A 22,185-nucleotide genomic window follows, 5' to 3' on the forward strand; every position below is an offset into this window, starting at 1 on the left:
AAAATATAAAGTTTTGAGTCTCGGGTTAATTTTCTTAATGTCCCGAGACATAGAAGTTTACATGGAACTATTACTTCAAATTTCTAGTATTCACTTCATATCTCAAAAAAGCAAACAAAGCATTTTTTAGCCCATGTCTGATACTAGTACTAAATTGTCTGTAAAATCAATTTAATACATTTATTTTTTATTATTCACTTAAAATCTATCGTTAATATAATGATGTCCAATTAATTCACATTAAGCAACATCTAATTAGTCGACTCTAAAAAAAACCTAATTTAAGGCAATTTATTTTAATTGAAATATTAATAAAATAAATTATTTTATCAGCTCGAAAATATCTTTTAAATATCTATTTATATATCGCGGGATGCACCGTGATATGAGGTCAGTCAACGGTTGAGCACGGCTAGGTTCGCATCCCACCTGCTAAATTGCAATTCCGTGTTCCTTGTCTGCTCCACTCGGGGCATGCAACTTTTATCATTTTAATTATTTATCGGGCGATGACGGCGAACGTGCCATGCCATAGCATGTTGCTCATGAACGCTAGCCCTTCCCTAATGGAGCGGACAGTGAAAAAATTACAAACCCGAGCTTTCGGGGAGCTTCGTTACAAGGAACTTTGACCCTGTGTACACGATGTGAGGTTTCAGTTTCGAGCGACTGTAAGCCTCGGCAAGTATATGTTGCTGCTCTAAAATGAATAAATGTAATTATAGTTCAATATCCTACTACAATATACATCTTTTTAATTTCCTAAGTATTTATTATATTGTATTTATTAAGATCAGAATAGCGTAAACCGTCCAATCAAAACTGGTAAACCAGAGGTTGCGGGTTCAAGGTACGGCATCAGCATTTCATTGTTATTTAAAAAAAATGCGCTATTAATAAAAAATGGTCTCAGCTGAAAGGTGACATTGATTGTATTAAGATTCCTAGACTAAAAAGTCTGGTAATTAATACTTATTTGTAGACATTCATTATCTCTTATTGACATACTTAATTAGTACATATTCAACGCGTCGTAACGCATTGAGCTTACGCCTGTCAAGTTACAACAAAAGAAATAAAAATATTGTATCTATACTATGCTTTATTTTTTCGTATAGAAAAAAATATTATAGCAGCAAGATTTGCTCTTAAAATTAAAAGCAATCAAACCTTTAACACACCAGCAACTTTGCTATCATCATGGAGTTTCGCAACAGTAAAATTTGAAATATATTTATGTTCAAATGGGAATGTTGTTAATATTAATATTGTAGCTACTACTTTTTCATATTATATATTCATACAATTATTCAAAAAAATAATAAAATTAATGCTAGAATTTTATTTTGTGTATTTACATTATAAAAACCAAATCGCTTAGTATCATTAACTTCTGCGATCAATGTTTTAAGATTTACGCACGTGCACTAAAAGTAATGTGTGATTTTCTAAGCGTGAAGAATTTTTGTCAATAGCAAAGGAATTCCGCCCAAAACTTTTTTCGCACGGCCACTTATAAACTTTTGAATGTGACCTTTACAACATTTACGTAAAGAATACCTGTTTCAATGGATAAATAAACTTATCTGCAATAATAACTACTTAATGACAATTATTATCTGAAATACTTTTATTGTACATAATAAAAATAATTTATTATTATATTTAATAGTAACGTTCTGGAGAAAATATTTTCTGAAAAACATTCATAATTTTTTTACTGCAGATGTTTTTGAATATGTAACTAGTGAGTTAATTCTAACATTTGTTATTAATGCATGAATTTATTTGAATGCTATTGTTGAATTTTTTGATTGAAAATATATTTTGAAAAGTATTTTTTTTAATTATAATAATACATATGTTTCGGTTTACTTAAGTAGCATAACTTGTTATTTATTTAAAGCTTAGATGACAATAATTAATAATGTAAAATAATGGTATATTACCCAGTAAATATATAGTCTCAAAATATTAATTTAACAATGCCTTTGTATCAAAAATTAACACAAAATTAATTAAAATAGATTTTAAAACATCTTTATTTTTATTCCTAATGGATCAAACTTAATTGTAATTTTTTAGTTTTATTTAATTTTATAAGTAATATAAAAAACATTTTTTGTATGTTTTAATATACTTGACACAAAAAAAACAACTTTTTATTGTATGTCTATAATTATTATATTATTCGAAGCGCTACGTTGTGTATTATAACATAAATATTAGCAACAAATATTATGTTTTAATGAATAATTTAATAAACACAAAAAATATTAAGTACAAATATTGCTTATTGATTAAGCAAATATAATATTATTAAAAATATTTAATTTGTTATTTAATATATTGGTAAAATTAATATGATTTCGCAAAAAAATATGATAAAATAAATATATAAGAACTTTATCGATTAATATATTATACATATAATATAATTCCATTACCACAAATTAAACTTCTTTCAAGTTTTAGATTACTATTATAATAGTATTTGTCAATCAAATTTGACTTAAACATGTCTTACATTATTAAACTTTTCAGAATATGAATCTCATAAATGTAACTGAAACTTTTAGAAAACATTTCAATTTATTAAAAATAAATCTTCGAAGCACGATACTAACTGTTACAAAATCGATTATTATTTTGCCCCTTACAAAAGTCTAAACGCACTAGTATCAGAAAGTGATCAATAATGTAATGCTAATAACTTAATATGCATACTTTGGTCAAACAACACGCTATTTATTGTACATTTAGTAATTCGATAGTGTGTAATAAAGAAAGCTATATACGACACAAACAATCTCATAAATATACAATGGACCTTTACACGATCGTCGCGCATGCAAAGTTTTTTTTGTGTTCTATACTTTTTCACCCCACAACTATACAATTTGGTTAATTATGATTATATTTATTAACACTGAAAAAAAAAGTTTTTTTTTGTGCGTCAGCAAAAAAAATAATAAAAGCTCTCTCGTTTATGCTTTACATATTTTTAACGTTTGAGTAACACACAACAAATCGTTATTCATTAGCATAAGTAAACACGTTAAGGGTATTTCGTAAACAGAGCGATTCATTGCAAAGCGAACCTAGCGAAAACATGATGTTTGAATGGAATCAAAATTATATTAATTTCACAAAACGTTTGAGTATACAATACAGTAAGAAGCTTTTGAAAATAATGTAGAAATTGCAATTTTTTTATAACTTATATAAAATACGTGTTTAAAAACATAATATATTTATTTCTTAGAATAGAATATAAATGATATTACCTTCCATTAAAAATATTTCTGCGACTCTTTATAATTAAAAAATTATAAATGTATAATACATAGAATACATGCCAGGTCTTGTGAATTTAAAATCACTATTTGTGACAGTTTGAATCGAGAGTACAAACTGTATTTATAGGATTTATTTTTGCCATACCAATTAATGCACTTTAGTCGTCTAAATCAGTGCTACAAAAACCACTCGCAATCTGCCAGCATTTAGAGTAATTTTAAAATGGTTTCATATACTATTTTTGTGTGCCATTATCTGTTTTAAGATTATAAATTCAAAAGTTATTTACAGATTTCGCATTTAAAAAATTCACAAAAGTCATATAGTTATTTTAAATTTATATTTAATACTGTTTCGAATAATATATTTTAATGAAAAACTAAAATTGTCATTTTAAGTAATATTTGTACGTTATTTTTATCTTAAAAAAATAAGCATTGATACAAATTTATTCTTAAACATGATATTTATTCGAAAAAACCATGCCTTAATATTAAACACGAATATTTAATTATTATTTCAATGACAGAAATTGAAAAAATTAGGTGTTGTTGTTTTTTTGCAATAGAGAAAGAAGTTGGTTTTAATTTCGAACTGAATGTATTTACATAAAATTAATTATTTTAATTATTATTATAAATCTAACTATCATTACCAACACGTTTTATTTGTCATTATACAGATAACTATTTTTTTTAGGCGTTCCCACCCGCTTCCAAGGAGTGAGCGTGAGATAACTATTTAACAAAAAATATTAAAAACAGTTACGGTGTACACCTAAAATATATGAGCAACATTCCACATATGTTTCCAGCTCCTCATAGCTATCGCTTAAACATATTTATGTTTGGCAAGCTCAGGAATCATAACCAAGTATACCTTGTAGGAATTTCGTGGGAATAAAAATATTTATATTCTCTCATGTATAGGTATATGAAAAACCGATTCTGAACATTTTCTATTAACAATTAATTCATTATTTTATTTGATCAGAGAAACATACTTAAAGATAGTGTACACAGTGCCCTCAAGCTCCACAATCAATGCCCTTATCGAAAGACAAATCCTTAAGGCTTTTTTGCACATATTTTCTATATGCTGATGGAATCTGTAGTTCTATTGAAACAGAACACCCAAATCGGTTACCACCTCTGTATAATAAAGCGCATTGTTATTTATTTTATAATCAAATTTAATTGGTGTCTTTGCTCTAGAATATGTCATGAAATAAAATTACCAATCTGTAATGAAATATATTTTAAGGTCATCGGCAAAAAGTTACAATTTGACATTTTTAATATCTAAAACCATTGATTAATCGATTGATTAACTAATGTAAAAATGTTAACGACGACTTGTTTTGCCACATGTACTTGCATCATCATTTTTAAATCGTTCTTATTTTGTCAACAATGATGATTGAAAATATATTTATTTTATGGAAAACCCCAAACCAATCTATTTTATTTACGAATTAAGGCATGACAAACATTACAAAAAACCTATTTAAAATTAATGTTTCCTTCCATCGAGATTTTTTGCCGCAAAATTAGAAAAATATATCAGTGCTTTTGTAAGAAAATAGTTTAACTCATATATTTATACCCTTTTAATAAAAAATAGATATTTATTTTGAGAAATAAATTTAATTTCTTGTATTTAAGGCCAATGTTCATAATAATCAAAGTTTTGTCTAATTCTCGTTTGAAAAATCTTTTCGACTCCTAACCTTGCTGTTAGTATTTATAGTCTAATTTCGTTTTTTTGAGTAACCACAGATTACCATACTTTAAAGGATCGAAAAGTCATAGAGGTGGTCCAAAAAGTTTGATGGACATTACTGCTGACATTGTCTCAGTTTTCAATGAAGCTCTTATTGGGGTGTCAATTAGATTAATTTTCTAAAACTTGCGTTTACATTAGACTTCATATCAAATACAACAGTTTTACATTGAATGTATTTACGGAGTCTACAAATCATATCTCTATAATTTAGTTGCAGTTTGATTGACATTTTTTTAATATCCACTTCTCTAAATGTCAATTGAGTATTAACAGATTTAGGCTACCAGTCGATTGAGTATTAACAATATGCTAACTCACTGTCATTGCTATCAAGCTTTTTTTTGCGATTGACTCTTCAATTTTATATAAAATGTACTTGAGTCAGTGGGAGGATCATTTCTTGACTCGTTTTCGTGAATTAAACTTACAAAAGCAATGAGCATGTACAGAAGCAATAACGCCTTTATAATAAGACCCAGAATTCTATATTCTTTCATGAAAAACTTTTCATTTTCGTGGGGTTTTCACAGGCTCGTGTTACGGTTCTGTAGCTACTGACATATTATTTTATATCTTGAAGAGTAAAATCATGTAAATCCTGGATCCAACCAAAAATCTTAGACCAAACACAAATTTTTAAAATTTAGCGTTACTTGAAAAAACATCGAAAAAGTGTCAAAATGCCGAATTCACAGCCCTGGCTTTAACCTTTAGGAATTTTAAACAAACAATACATTACACCACATTTAAATTTATTTTTATATTTGTAAATCGACTTCTTTCCTTTATAACTATTTGGCTTTTAAAATCATGTGCAGAAAAAAGCTTTTATTTTTATCAAAATATTTATGTGTATATAGATATTTTAAGATATTTTCTGTATCACCTTTTCATTTAATCATCATTTAAAGCAAAGGTAAAGTCTCGATTTCATCTCTGTAATTACAAAATTAGATCTATAACGACGCAGCTAAAAAATATACGCCATGATAAATTCCGTTGAAAAAACATGATAAATACTAACATTGAACTAACAATTTGGTCAATGTCAACAAGTGCTTCTCAAACGTTTTTTTTAATAACGTTAATTGAATAATGAAGATTGCGTTATAAACGCAAAATAAACACATTTACCTATATATTCTTGTGTACACATACATACATACACACAACAAAACACGTTCATCGCGCACACGTCAAACATAATCGAAATTTCTCCGATGTACACATCCGGCGCCGGGGATATATGAAAGCGGGGTAGCAATTTCGCCGGTTATTAATACGCGAGGGGGTGGTTATTTTGTTTATACCCCGTACCCGATGCGCGCCCTTATATAATTTATCATATTTTTTTACTGTGTGTGTATATTCAACACGCCGCTTTTTTTAGCGTCGCAATTTGTCCCGGGACGTTCGAAAAATTAATTTCGACCGGCGGCAGCAAAATCAATTTGCAATTTGTCAGCCCGATGTGTGTGCATTGTTTGAACGCGTGCGGGGCAATTTGCGCCCCCGCGGACAAATTAGTATGAGCACTATGGTGAGCACCCATATGATGCAACGCACGACACGCCATTTGATTTACAACCGAGGCGTTTGAGAATCTCTGGTATATTTTTTTTGCTTTTTGATGACCTGTTGAAAACGGTTTTAGTTTGAATACAAAATATAGTACATAGTTCCCTGGAAGATGATTTAAATAACATTTACATTAACACACTGACTTTTATTTTATTAGGCCAAAACAAAAAATTCTTTCCAAATACTTATTACCATATTTATATTTAAGGCATTGAAACAAAACGAAACGTTTGCTTAACGTTATTCATAGAGTCGGTCATAAAACTTATATTTTAAAAAAAATTTTGGAGTGGTATTTTTGTTCTTTTTTATACTACCTTATTTTACTGCAGCTGTGAATTTAACGGATACAACCATTATATTTTTTTAATGCTGCAGTTTTGAAGCATTTAAAAACATTTCATAATATTTCTTAATAATATATTATATTCATTAATTATTTTGCATTTTCTAAGGAATAAACCATACACATACTATTATTACATGCTCAGTATACGATTATCATAAATAATTCGGAAATGCCCATTATATAAAATAGGTGAACTAATTCGGACATAACTTTTATAATATAATATACATACTTAATCGGACATATTGCTCATTACATAAATTATTATAATTTGCTTGATTAAGCATCTATTGAGTCATACATATATTTAATCTAACATACATTAAATCAGACACATACTAAATTAACCATATATTAAATCAGCATGCGACTAATATTAGTTTAATTGAAATTCTGGTTTATGTAATTGGATATATGATATTACACCTTGTGTTTATATTTTGATATGGCACACACAGGCGAGAGACTTTAAAATATGTAATATGCTTGATATATTATTGATATTGTATATTTGTAAATAATTAATCTGTTATATCGTGAATTTAGAAAAATGTAAATACTTTTATCTAATCAAAATCTTGTAAGTATTTATTTACTAAATGGCAAACTTCCAAGTTCTTAAATTTTATCTAAAGTTTTTTTAATAATAATATTTTTTGAACAACTGCAATATTTATAAGTATTTACCTTATTTTTTTAAAGCTGTGAAGTAAAGTTTTTGTAAGCTATATATAAAAAATAAGTGTACATTAACTAGATGTTTGACTATGATTTGCAAAAATTTTCTTTTAATATTTTTAAAATATAATAAACTAATATAAATGCTTTACAACACATATATCAATCGTAAAACATAACTTCTTTGTACCCTTTCTTTATACCACAAAACTATACACAACATTTTGTGAGTAATAAGAAAGGTTTTTAAATTTCTAAAACAAATATTAAACATTTATAGCGTTATATGTTTTATTGTTTTACAGTATTACAATCTTTAATGGAATCTATATAAATAAAAGGCTGGCACATTATTAGCAAAAAGTTGCTCATTCTAATTCCTAATAGCTTTATCATTATCAGTAAGAAATAGAAGAAACGTTTATAGACTTGTGTTGCCTTTATAGAACATAAGTGATTGAAAAGTATAGTTTAAAATATTTAGTGATTTCGTGGAAAAATTCATAGTAATCCATTTGCTAATTATTATCAAAAACTTTTTAAGAATCTGTGTGAATGACATTATATCGATATTTTTCGACATCTACATGGATATGTTTTACTGTTTATTTTGTTATGACAACAAAAACTATTACTTTTATAAATATTTAAAAAAATCTGCGACAGTTAAAAAATAATTTTAACAAATTAATGCATCAAGTATAATATGATATTATTAAAAAATAGTATTTTGTATAACTAAATCTTGATGTAAAGTGTAATAGATATATTGTATTTAATTTATTTAAGTTTCCATCAACTTAAACGTTTATTATACCTGCATTGATTGATTTATTTCCGCCTTTCAGATTGTCCTCGGACACCAGTCATGCTGTCGGAACTCGAGGCGCCAAAACAGGTGAGCGTCGCGACACTAAAAGGCGCCCCCTTCAAAAGCGGCGCCCCCAGGCGCTCGCCCCCATTGCTCCACATCAATCCGGCCCCGCTAAGCCGCGCAGAGGTGCAAGCAAAATGTGCGGAAGAATAAAAATAAAAAAGCGCGGCCAAACAACGAAACACAGAGAGACTCTTAAGTGTGCTGTCGGAGTTGTTGCAGTCTGGGTGCAGGGGTACAGAACTGTTTAAAAATACAAATTAAAAATATATTATTAAATTAAAGAATTGACCGGATCCAGTGTGTGTTATGTGATAGTTGAAAAAAAAATATTAATAAAAAATAAAAAATATAATAGTTTGTGGGGAGTTCAGGTGGAGGACGAAGACTTGCCGGGGAAATCTCGGGGAAGAGGTTTCGAGCGAAGTGGTGTAGTGGAGGCAACTCGACGTCGACGTCATGTATTTGGAAGTTTTAGCCGGCGTTTCCGCTGTTCTGCTACAGCTACTCCTTGAAGCTTCCGGTGAGTTTTGCACACATAAACTTTTATTCATGCGCCCCAAGTTCCAGCGCTTAATTTTAGACGTAATGCGCGCTCATTACGTTTCGGCAAGTGGCTAACTGACTCGTTTCTAAACTGAGGTGTGCTAGTATTTTTTATTTTTTTATTTAATAAAAAAATATAAAGTTGCATTGACTGTTAGGAATTATGACACTATAAAAAATTCATGAGGTAGTACAGACCCATTTTATAGTTTCCTAAATAATTCTGGCATATTTAAATGGTTATTACCCTTTCTAAAAAATTAGGTAAAAATATTTTAACAGTAGACAACAGTACTTTAAAATATTAGAAACATAGCATTTTTAGTTTGCGACTAATCATAAATAGAACAATGATCACTTTCAACATTTAACTCTTAAAATAACGTACATCTTTGAGTACACAAAAAATTCAATTTTAATTAATAAAAACAGTTTTTGACCTTTCTACAAAGTTGACAGTTTTTACCAAATTAAAAAATCATAAATCAATTTAAACAATTTATAAACTGCCTTTAAAGTTAAAATTTTATAAAAACTTATATAAACTTAATGTTAATTAAAAATAACACGGCATTTGGTATGTTGATTTCGGAATCTTTCCAAAACTTTCGCTGCAAATTATTTGGATTACATTTTTATTAAAATCATCTTGGAGTTCAGAATAAGTGATTTTTATTTCATTATAATTCCGATCGATTATCACAGATTAAGTGATAATCGATCGGAATCATAACTTTTATTTTCTCTATTTAACGTATAAATATGGTGATGATTAATCAAATCAAGCTTTGTCTTACACAGTAGGTTTAAAAAAGTATCAAACATCGAATAAATTAAAAAGTTAACTTGTGGAGTAATTTATTATTGCAAAAAAAAATAGTTTGCAACAATATAAATATCTTTTTTATATGGAATAAAAGATAATTCTCTTTGGTATATCTAATACAAAAACATTCTGTTTTAACATAAAACATAGACTTTTAAAAAAATGTTGCTTAAATATTTTATTCAATAAAAAAGTTTTTATAGTAACTTAAAAACTAGCATCAGGACCTAAACTTAAAGTTTGAAGAGGGTGTAAATAAAGTTTTTGTTGTAATAAAACTAAACATAGTGAATTTTTATCTTAAGCTTCTTCTTTGTTTTTATTAATATATTTTTTTTAATTCACACAAATATTATTTAGTTAGCAAACATATTTTTGCATAATCATAAATTTTACTTTAATAGTAAAATTAACATTTCATATAAATAATGATATTTGATAATCAAAAAACTAATAATTTTTCTTAATTGTTAACACTAAATATATAATTATTCATATCACTTTGATTGTAAAATTAATATTATTAAGTATGATAATATGTATGACTATAACTTTAAATAAAATAGTCTTATAAATATCTTATAAAAATAATAATGATAGTTCATTTATAAATATTTAGCAATTTTATTGTGATTTCTAAGAATTTTTTTCAACTCTAAAACATATTTTTTTATTGTAAAGCCTTTACATTTAGTAAACAACATAGTATATTCATATAAAATGTATTATTTCCTTGTAGTCTTTATATATTTAAAATAATTTTTCTTGTAGCAAAAATCTTTAACACTGTAATACATATTTCTTTTGCTTAAGCTTTTACAATCCATTAAGCAAATTAGTAAGATTTTTTTATATGAAAACAGTTTATATACAATATATTTTATAGAAACTATGAATCTCTAATTTTATTTCATAATAAATCTGAAGAAATAATATCAAGTCTAAAGACACTGATTACTGAACTTTTTATATTTGACTTGAATATTATATATATTTTGAGTTATATAAATTAAAAAAATAATAATAGTATTTTTTTGTGAAAAAAGTCTTAACAAAGTTTTATTTATAATAAATATTTTTTATTAAAAAAAAAACACTGATTCTAAAAAATACTAAAATTTACACGCCAAGTTTTATTAATTTTAGTCAATTTTTGCGCACCTTATCAAGTTAAAATGTTTTTAAAATATAGAATTTTTAGCTATCTTTAATTATTTAGGTACATATTTTAGCCAAATGATAGTCTACAATAGTTTTAAAATAAGTTCTTATGAACTTTGTTAGGTGATAAAATCATATACAAGCAATTTCTATCACTGATATTTTTATATATTTCCTTTTGTACTTTTTTTAAATATCACATTGTTCGTCTTTTGCTATATTATCATTATCTGTATTACTAGGTAACAGATTTTTCAAATCCAGATTACTTGTTGGATGTTGTTTTTGAGATGTTTGTAAAGTATATGTTTATATTTTTATTATTTACAAAAAGGTGACTGTTATTTTATTTGTCATTTCCAGCAGAACAATTATGTAAAACTATTCTTAGTCAGTTGACGTGCAAACTAATTTATTTCTTAATTTTCTTTTGAATGTAAGCAATAGTAAGAATATTATTTGAATTAATTTATCCATAGAATACAATAATTGTATACTATATATTAAATAAACTTTTATTGTTAGAGCAAAAGTGCTATTTATTGACTTTTTAATAAAATATACTAAATGCCATTCAAATTTCAAAAACAATCGGACATTACGTTTCTTTCTTTAATTTTTAATATATGGTATTCACCTGAAACTCTATATCGTTTATATAATTTCCAGGTAAATATGTTATATATTTGTAGTTGCGAAATTAATAAATAGCCCCAATTTTTAATTAAATAAAACAAATTTATTCACATAAAAAAGTTAGGTCTTTATTTTTGTGCTGATATTTAACGTTTCTTGTAAAATTATAAACTAGCAACTTGACTTTTTAATAATATTTATAAAATGCCATTTATAGTTCAGAAACAAACCGACAACTATTTGTATGCCGATCTTTTTAGAATCACTATTTAAATATAAATGTATTAAATAATAATACAATATTTCTTCTTTTCTAAAAAAAATATCTTTCTTTTATGATGTTGAATCTGTGAATTTTTGCCAAAGTAACAATGGCCGATTTATCGAATTTTGCCAATCAAATGATTTGTAAACGTTAAAAGCTCAAAACCATATTATTATAAATAATGGCATTATTTTAGTTTATACATACATATGCTAAAACGCACATTAAGTGAATTTTAAATTATTTTACCTACATGTTAATTTTTAAGGTACAAAATAATAAAGTAGCGATTTATTTTGAGAATTTTCAAATTTTAAATATTTTTTGAATAAATTAATTTTTTAATAAAGCTGATAGGGAAACTCATATACCAATATTATATTTAAAAAAATCAAAGCGATTTTCTCAATAAGGTTTAGGTTAGTTGTATAGCTCAAATATTTTAGTTTCTTTACTTATGATCTGATACTGTGCTTAAATGCAAAATAATAAACATTAAGTAGTGCAGTATACTTTTTATTTATTTTAATAACAAACATGTAGTCGTAAAGCTACAATTTTTTCACAAAATTTTATTTTATTTAAAAAAAATATCCAGTCTTATTCGATATACTGTTAAATATCTGCCACTATATTTAATTATATAATAACAAGTCAGATAATATTTTTACTTAATAAAATAAATAGTCTTGCTTATTATGGCACAATTAAAAAAAATATTTATGTCTCAATATTTATAGAAATATAAGTTGTTGTTTCATGATTGTATACATATAAAATGTATTTTTTTATATTGAAAAGTAATGGTAATAATAAAACTCTCTAAAATACAGTATGAATGCCAGTTATATCGGAAATTCTCATACCTATATCTAATTCTAAACAATTCTAAAAGTCGGTTCGCTAAGTTTTGTTGCTCTGATTGTTTTCAGTCAACTATTGTAGATAGAATCTCGCAAAGATGCACCGTTTCCAGCAATAATCGTTTATGGACACAGACGTGCACACACGTACAGCTCCGCACATACTCTCAGTCGTAAAGGGCAGGCTTAATTTAACAGTTTGCCAGTTTCAGAAATTACTTTTGCAACTCTGTCGGAAAAAGCGCCGGCGGAACCGGCAACAAGACAACGAACGGCACCCACCGGAAAAAAACACGGCATTTTTTTCCATTTACATTATAATTGCAAAAGGCTTCAACTCGAAATAAGTTGGAGTCGGAAAAAAAATAAAAGGGGGGCCCGAATAAAAATGATAACAGTGGCAGCAGCGCTGCGCTGCTGGTGGAATCGCGGCTCGTCTTTATGTCTAACCGAGTTGCGAACACTTTTAATTCTGGGTCGGTGGGGCATTATGATAATTTGAAAACATGTTTTCCCCCTGGCCATTTCTGGATTTGTTTGATGAAAAAGTTAAATAAGTTTTGGCGATGCCTATTCGAAACGAAGAACCATCGCAAGATAAAATATTATAGATAAATTAATTCAATTTTTGTGTACTCTCTGTTACTAATGATTATTTAATTGCGATATTAGAAAGATATCGTTAATACGAGCCGTGTGTCGCTGGGTAATAACGATGCTATCAATATGTAGCCCGTTCCGTGTCCGTTCAAGCGTTCCGGAACGCACTCTGGTGATATGTGTTGAAAATATCGTTCGCGTGCCACAGGCCTATTTGCACGGCGAGCTTTGGGGCATTCATTGCCACAAAGCCAATGTCGCGCCGAAAAGGGAAATGTCCCACAGGGCTTTGGAAAACTTTGCCCCCGGCTATAATTCTGCATCCTGACATACACAGAGTGAAAATATTCACAGTTTCATTTCAGTTACACGTTAATGATGAGCATGACTTGGCGTGTGCTATTTTTTTGAATATAAAATATCTTTGCAGGTATTTAAAAAAAAAGTTTGTTCTTACCAAAGGCGAATTAATTAATGTTTGGTTCTGCAAAGATCTGAAGTCAAAAAAATATTTTTTGGCAAGCAAATGATAATAATTAACTCTTTTCAGTATCTAAGTCATATAATATACACCCTCAATATGGTATGCCTCTAAAACAAAATTAAATCTTTGGCAAGTATTTTTTATTTGCGTTTTAATATTCGACTTTAACGATTGTATTGTTAGGAGTGGTCAGTCATAGTGACTAATTGTCCATAAATAATATTTTTTTTGCAATTGATTTAATTGTGCTTTGTTGGCCTAACAATAGTAATTTAGCTTAAGAATGTTCCTTTTACATGAGCGTCTATGTTTTCGGCAGAAGCTGTCAGGAGATCGAAAATTTATGTAGGATGGTGCTTGTTTATTTCAAGTGTACACCATTTTTTTAATATTTAATGCAATAAATAAATATTTTATATAAATATCTATTATTATATTTGTTACATATGTTTATGATGATGTATTGTATATATATATTAGGTGCGTACGGTGAGATACATTCTCTTTCGCTCGCTCGTGTGTTAAGTGACGAGAGTGAGTTGTTGCTCTTTAAATCATCCGCTGATGTCTCTCGTGTCGATGCTCTCTCTTCAATGTTTCACTTCTGCGTCTCTCACCACGTTCTGCTTTATGTTATCAAGTGTCACATATTTTATAACGCTGATTCGAGACAGCTCTGGCGAATCACAGATAAGGATGTTTGCGAGATAATTGCATCTCTTCTTGGATACAACCACAAAATTTATTTACGCCTTATAAATAAAGTGTCAGTAACCAAAAAGTAAAATAACGCTATTATTATTTACATGTTAAAATGTATTGTCTACCTTGCGTCCTTTCCAAACAATGAGTACTTTTTCAGCGGTACCTTTGAGTGATGTGTAATATTTCAAATTATTAACGGAATTGTTTGTTGTATAAAATACTGTGTGTTTGTTCAAAATCATCAGTAGAATGACCTGTAAATTATATCAAATTATGCAGGTGATTAAAACCCTCACAACCGTATAATTTCCATGAGGATTGAAAATAATATGATTTTTCATCCTTGTTGAAGAGAAGTGTAGCTGTTTAATATTTTATTTTATTTATTCATTTAAATTAAATTAGGAACACCTTTATAATATATTTTTACAATATAAAGCGTTTGATAATAAATGTGATATTTTTTGCTCTTTGGAGAAATATTTCTACAAATATATTTGTAACAAAAAATACCTAAATTTGAAAAGAAGCTGTGAATATTTTAAATTATGTTTTAAATATACATACTTATGTGAATCAGCATTTACGTGAATTCAGAGACATAAAAGTATAAGTTCATTAAAAAATTACGGTTATGTATATTTTATGTTTTACTATAATTTCATAAATGTTGTACTGAAAATATTAAAATAAATTTTAATATATTTATTCTACAAAACAAGTCCATTTTAATTCCAAAATTTAAAAAAGTCGATCGTAGATTGTCAGAAAAATTAATATAGTCGATCGCAATCTATAGCATATTTTGTATATGCTGTTTCTTTAAATTTTTTTTAACTACGATTTGAAAAGCATGATTTAAAAATGTAACCAGCTTATGATGAAATTAAACCTATTCATTTTTACGGAATTAAGGCATAATAAACTTTATTAAAAAGCCTGTTTTAAGTCAGTGTAAATGATACCGTAATAATTGCCTGGATCAAATTTTTTTGTCACAAAATTAAAATTTTTATTGCTATTGATCTTGATACACAAATGCTGTTGATCAGTTTAGTACACTTTGATATAGTTTGAAGCATACTTATAAAGAATGATTTGTAGGTTAAATCTATAATTGTCTATCACAGATTTGTTTTCCAATTTATGTATTGGAATCACTTTCGTAACTTTCCCTACATCAGGGAAAGTATTTGTTTATAACGAAAAGCTGAAGCACAACAGCGGATGTGTAATAATGACAATATAGAACTATTTAAATACCTTTTCATTTTTATAGAAACTCAGTGAATTATGTATAAGTGCTCCTAATATAAATTTACTTGGATATTTAGAGAAAATAATTTTAACTCTATATAATCTAATGTATATAAATACGTTTATTTTAAGAAAAAAAATATTGTACATATAAATTTTATGTTAATAAATTTTATATTGCAAATCTTTGATAATATTATAGATTATGTTTAATAAATTATTTTTTAGAAATTTTTTCCCAGTGAAGGAAAATTTTCATATAAGATCAAAGAATTTTTTTTCGTAGTTTTGTTTTTAATCAAATCTTATAAAACTACATTTATAGATTATGAACAGTAATCATTTCATACACAACGAACTTACCGCATCATAAAGAGATAATAAATACGTTATAATAAAATAGAATATTATGTAAATTTCCAGCGTATTAAAAATTATAAATTAAGGTGGAAGTCGCGTTAGAAAAACTATGTAATATATTGATTTAACTTCTTTTTGTACTTGATTTTACAATTATTTTTAAAGTATGTATTGTATGCTTATCTTAAAAACATTTTTTTAATTTTATATAAAAAAATACAATTTTGATTTATTATCTTCCCATTAGCTTATTGGAATTATGATTTTATATTCAGATGGGTTTTACAGTTTTATTAACCGGTGCTTAAATTTAATCTGATACTCACTTGGTTTAAATTTAAATAAAAAATATACTAAGTTCAGATTAAAACCCTGTTTTTGAATAAAGAAGCGTAATAAAAAATACTCTATTTTTAAATCGTGTATATATTATGTAGCACTTTTATGTTATAAATGTAAGGGTTGTTGTAGAACACTTTTTCGTATTTAAAAAAAATATATAATAGTCTTATATTATATTTTAGGACCTTGTGGATTTTTTCTTATATATTATTATAGCTTTACTTACACACACTTTTTTCGAATCAATGGCTACGGCAAAATCATAACTCAATTAAAATGTAAACCTTCAATTAGATTTTATTGCATTTATTTAATTTTATAGTTGTGCATATATTTAAAAAATAAATATTAGTAATTAGTTGTAGTTTTTTAATTAGTTATTACTTCTAAATATAATATTTATTACTGCATAATTAAAAATGATACATTAAGGATTTTTCTTTTTTTTACTTAAACTAAAAAGTCATAAACTAAGTACATGTACAGTTTAAATATTTAATAATATTAAACATATGTGATAATTTAGATTTATATTATAAAACTAAGCTATCTACTTAAACTTTAATTTCAATTATTTTTTTTTTAATTTATCTTACAAATTTATCTACAGAATATGTAATTCTTTACAAAAAATTAATGTTATTTAAAAAAACATCGCTTTGATTTTTTTATTTACTTACCTACATAAATAATTGCGCTCCTGAATTTCGCGAGTAATATTTTGGAACTCAATGAGACTAATATATTACACGTATAATATATTATGCTCATTGAGTTTCTTTCCATATACAATACATACAGCAAGTTCGTAAAATAAATATGCGCCACGCTTTTCAATGGCAACAGTTCAATTTCGAAATAAAAAATACGACCCCATTGTGCTTTCGCGAGCTTTCCTCTTCTTGACACGTGGGACTTTCTCGACGTGTTATTTTTTCCATTTTGGCAGAAAGGGGTTGAATGGGTGATTTGTTAAAACCGTTTTACAGCATTTACATGCAAAAGCGTTATTGCGTCACGCGTTTTTCGGATAAACGATGTACCGGATATATTTCACGCCGCGCCACTTCACAAATTGTTCTTTCATTCTCGAATTGGAATTCTGCCCGGCCCTGCTTCTCTGTGAAGTTCTTCACGGTTGAAGGGTGTTTAAGTTGGCATGGTTTTGAACGATTGCTCTAATTTGCAATTTGTTCGTTTGAGAGCTCAAGGCAAAGGGAAAGATAGGAGCGTGAGCTATATATTGATGAAATACTCTCTCTCTCATTTAGTGTTATAAACTACTTTTGTATAAATAGAAAAACTATCTTAAATAATTTATTAATAAGATATTTTTGTTAGGAAGTACATTACTATATGTAAATAGTAAGGCTAGTCTATGTTTAGTAAGATAAACCTAGCTTCAATAAATTTAGATGTATGTGAAGTTGTGTGATATATAAATAATAAACGTACACATTTAATAAATTATAATGAAAGGGTTAAGGACGTACATAATTATATTATATTATGATTTAATTCTTTTTACCAATATTTGTATGTATAACTGTAGTTATTTCTAAAACTAGAGTTAAGTAATTATTTAGTGTCTTCTGTTATATGGTAGATTAAGACATTTGACTATTTTTCAAAATAAATAACTTATTACATTTTTGTCATACTAAGTTTTAATGTTAATGAATTCATGTCTTTTTTAGTTATTCCAGTCATGAATCATAACATTTTATTTATAAAAAATAACCAACTAACTAAGTATTATAAAACGATGACTAATATCTTAAAGACTTAGGTTAAAATCTTATGTTAAACTTATTATTTTTAATTTTAATTTAATTTAATTTATTACGACAGTAATTTCCTTCAAAAAAATAGTTTTCCTAATTCTTTATTACATTGACTTTTAAATGTCTAAAAATTGTAAAATTAATTAATTTCATCAGTCAAATGACTTATGCAATTAAAGAGCTGTAATTTATGCTTAAAAAAAATACGAAAGCTATTTTAAGAATATTTAATTAAATAACAGCCACAGAAAAAAATTCACTTAAAAGATGGTTTTTCATTTTATTATCTATATTAATACACAATTCAAATAAAATATTTTCATTATTAGTATGAACGTTTGTGCTTGCTTTAATAAAAAAAAAATAAGATTGGAATTTAAATCTTACTTTTAAAAGTGGTTTAGATTAGTTGAGATTCTCTAAAACAATTGTGCGCAAACTACTTTAATTAACAACTCCCTATTTTGTTTATTTAATTGTTAACGAATTTTTACTGAAATTTTTTGTGAGACTTGCGCTTATAGTTTTGGTTTGTGAGAGGTCTAAATAAAACTGAGAGAGTACGCGATCTGTGTCGCGTAGCTTGGCACTCCTGGCGGCTATTGGGGCTGTCTTCTGTTTGTTCATGATTTGGACACCACTACTCCAAAGAAAATCCTATGCTTTTTTATTTGATATATACTTATATAGATAATCTTTATGCTAAAAAAATAGGGTTTTTTCACATAAATGAATTAAGTAAATACATATATTTCCTAATTTAATTTTACATTTTTTTTAAATCTGACACAAAATATATTATATGATCTTTAATATAAAATTACAATTGCATTTATTTCTATATAATTGCATAACATTACATAGAATTGCAAAGATTTTTTTAATTACATAGATTAATCCACAATTTTATAGAATCTTAAATGTTGTAATTAGGTGTTTATATAAAGTAAAGAATTACTCAAATTTACTATTTTTTTTGTTTAAAAAAAAAACAAGTCACAATTTACGCGTTTATTTAATTACCTAAAAATGGGTAGTTTTTATTATTGATTAATTTTACGATTTTTTTTCATATTTATTTATTAAAAATAAGATTCATTTAAAGATAAAACAAATAAAAAATTCTATAATTTTATTTTAATAGTATTTAAAAGTATTAGTACGTTTTAATTTATTTTTTGTGTTGAAAAACTTGGGTTATGAGTTTGTGATAAAAATCGATATATGTTATAATCGATCTATTGTAAAATCAAGTTGGTTTAAAAAAAAAACATAATATATTTTTAATCTTTATTGTAAAATTGTAGGTAAAATTTCTCATAAATATTTTTTATACTAAAGTTAAACACATTAGAATACAGGTATTGATAAGAATCAATGACATTTATTTTTTAATTTTTAATCTAATATTATTTTATTTATTAAGTATTATTATGCCTAGTGTATACTTAGAAACAAAAACTAGTTCTGTTTCGGGAATTGAATCCGCGTTTTTGGGTTATACATTATTCCGGTTTTTTTATACCGTTTTTGATTACAGTTATTATTTTTTTCATTATTATCAAGTATTGATTGTTTTTAAAATAAATAAATGATATGAACCTTATTTTTTGAAAATACCAAAATAAAATATAATACTAAGCAATTGTTATTTTAATGCATTAAGTATGTGCTCTATTATACAATGTAGCTACATATATTATTAATTAATACTTGCAAACTTCATACACCTTAACCTGCCAAGCGACAGACTTATTCAAGTGTAAATATTATATATACGTAGTACATAGTGCCTCAATATCTTTAGTTAATGAAAATAACAAAGCTTAAAAGATACATGGCATACATTTTATTTTATAATACTTATCTTTACTACTCCACGTTTTAGTATTATATAATGTACCCTCATACATATGACTGCTTTTTTTTAACGGCTTATAAACTTTATTTCGCACGGCGCGTTTTTAATTAAGATTTAAATTAACCGTTCAAACATACACACATGTTTGTTTCATATGTGCTTAAACGCTGTTTAAATTTGCTTTATCAAAAATGTCGGCAGGTTGACACAGGACCGTTGGTGAAAATTCTGTGAAAGACAAACCATACCGAATGTCTACTTATATATGTGCTACTTCGGATAAACGAAACTTCCACTTTGCCTAATAACTCACTGCTGTAAAATATTAATCGGATAGAAACAAACTTTCAGACGGAGATGTATGCACTAATACACTCTCTGGCACAAAATCATCTTAGACTTATTTGTGGTAACTGATTTGCGAGTGGAATGCTAGTAATTTAATATACATAAAACGATCTCTTTTTATATATTTTTATATTTCAATTCTTGTACTTTTTATTTTACGACAATTTTTCCTAACAATATTTACGAAGAAATATTTTTTTACACGCACTTGCTATAAAAAATAAATAAATAAATAATACCACAAAAAAATTAATCTTATAGTTTAAGTTAAAGCTCTCTGAGCTATCATAAGCGATATAGTAGCAGTATATTAGATATAGAGTAAATCAATGATTGCAAATCTATGATTTTGATTATGATTTTTTAAGCAGGAATACAATATTGACTTAATTTATTTTTATAGTAAAAAAAGTAATGTTTATATAACAATTAAAATCACTTTTTTTCTTTCCAAATTAAAATTTAATGGTAAACAAAAAATGTTTTATACCTAAAAATGAACTGCTTTAGCAATATACGTTTCTGATACATATCTTACAGTTAATATGTATTACTATTAAAAATAGTTTTTCGCTAACATTGCGGTGAAATCATATTCGCTAGTAAATAAATATTTTTATCTGACAGCAATTAATGAAATGCTATGCTGCGTTTACCAATCATTTCACAGGCATAAAATGTGTTAAAAAAATATTTAAGTAGCTTCAAATGGGAGTTGTGAAATTCATTTAAAAAAATAGTTTTTGGTCGACACATTATATATTTAATACAATACTACACACCTAGTAAGTAAAATCATATTTATACTTTACTGATAAATACATATTCACTTAAACTCTATCCTAACTTGATAAAAACTTAAATTATCTTAAGTTTTTGAGCTTATATGAGTTAAAAAAGGTTTGAGTTTATACAAAAAATGCATGTTCCTAGCGTTTGTTAGTTAGATTTTATTTATAAAAAATAATAAATATGTATTTACCAGTAAAAATGTATTTGAATATGATTTCATTAAAAAATATTATATTTGTTAAAATATAGCTTTACTAAAAAATACACTTTTATTGTTCCTTTAAGCTCACTTAACTTTCGTTGGGTTAGGTTTTGATTTAAACTGTAACTGTCTGTTAAATTAAGTTTCATAAATATTTTAGAGCAACCCATAATTTAACTAGAGTAAAATTATATTTTCGCTAGTATAAATATATACATATATCTACAGGTAAAAATGTATTTAAAAATTATTTTACTATAATTGCTTAATAAATTATATTTTTATTAAGCAAAAAAATGCACATTCACTGTAACATAAACATAAATGAGTTCTATTTAAAAATAATTTTAATACAATAGTTAAAAAAGGTATTAACAATATTAGTATTTTTTATTTTAAATAACAATAATATATTTATAAATTTATAAGACTAATTATTGAGAAATTTTACATTTTTTTGAGTCAAAACTGTTATTTGATTTTTATTTATATCGTGTTAGTCTTTCACCAATTTATACAATTTAAAAGAAGCAAAACACTATTTGACACATTATGTAAGCAATTGAAAACAAAATGGATCAATATC

General features: G+C 26.4%; 1 protein-coding gene across 1 annotated transcript in view; it reads left to right on the forward strand.

The window, feature by feature from the left end:
* CARPB (Carbonic anhydrase-related protein B) overlaps positions 1–22,185 on the forward strand; it is a 279,915-nt gene that overhangs the window by 10,578 nt on the left and 247,152 nt on the right. Inside the window, exon 2 of the mRNA XM_088190724.1 lies at positions 8,542–9,090. Coding sequence (XP_088046850.1) covers positions 9,027–9,090 — 64 coding nt within the window. The 5' untranslated portion in view covers positions 8,542–9,026. The remainder of the gene's footprint in view (positions 1–8,541; positions 9,091–22,185) is intronic.

Source organism: Plectrocnemia conspersa, unplaced genomic scaffold (genome assembly GCF_051122295.1).
Source record: "Plectrocnemia conspersa isolate PC_06_02 unplaced genomic scaffold, ASM5112229v1 ptg000008l, whole genome shotgun sequence".
In the NCBI taxonomy this organism is placed as follows: domain Eukaryota; kingdom Metazoa; phylum Arthropoda; class Insecta; order Trichoptera; family Polycentropodidae; genus Plectrocnemia; species Plectrocnemia conspersa.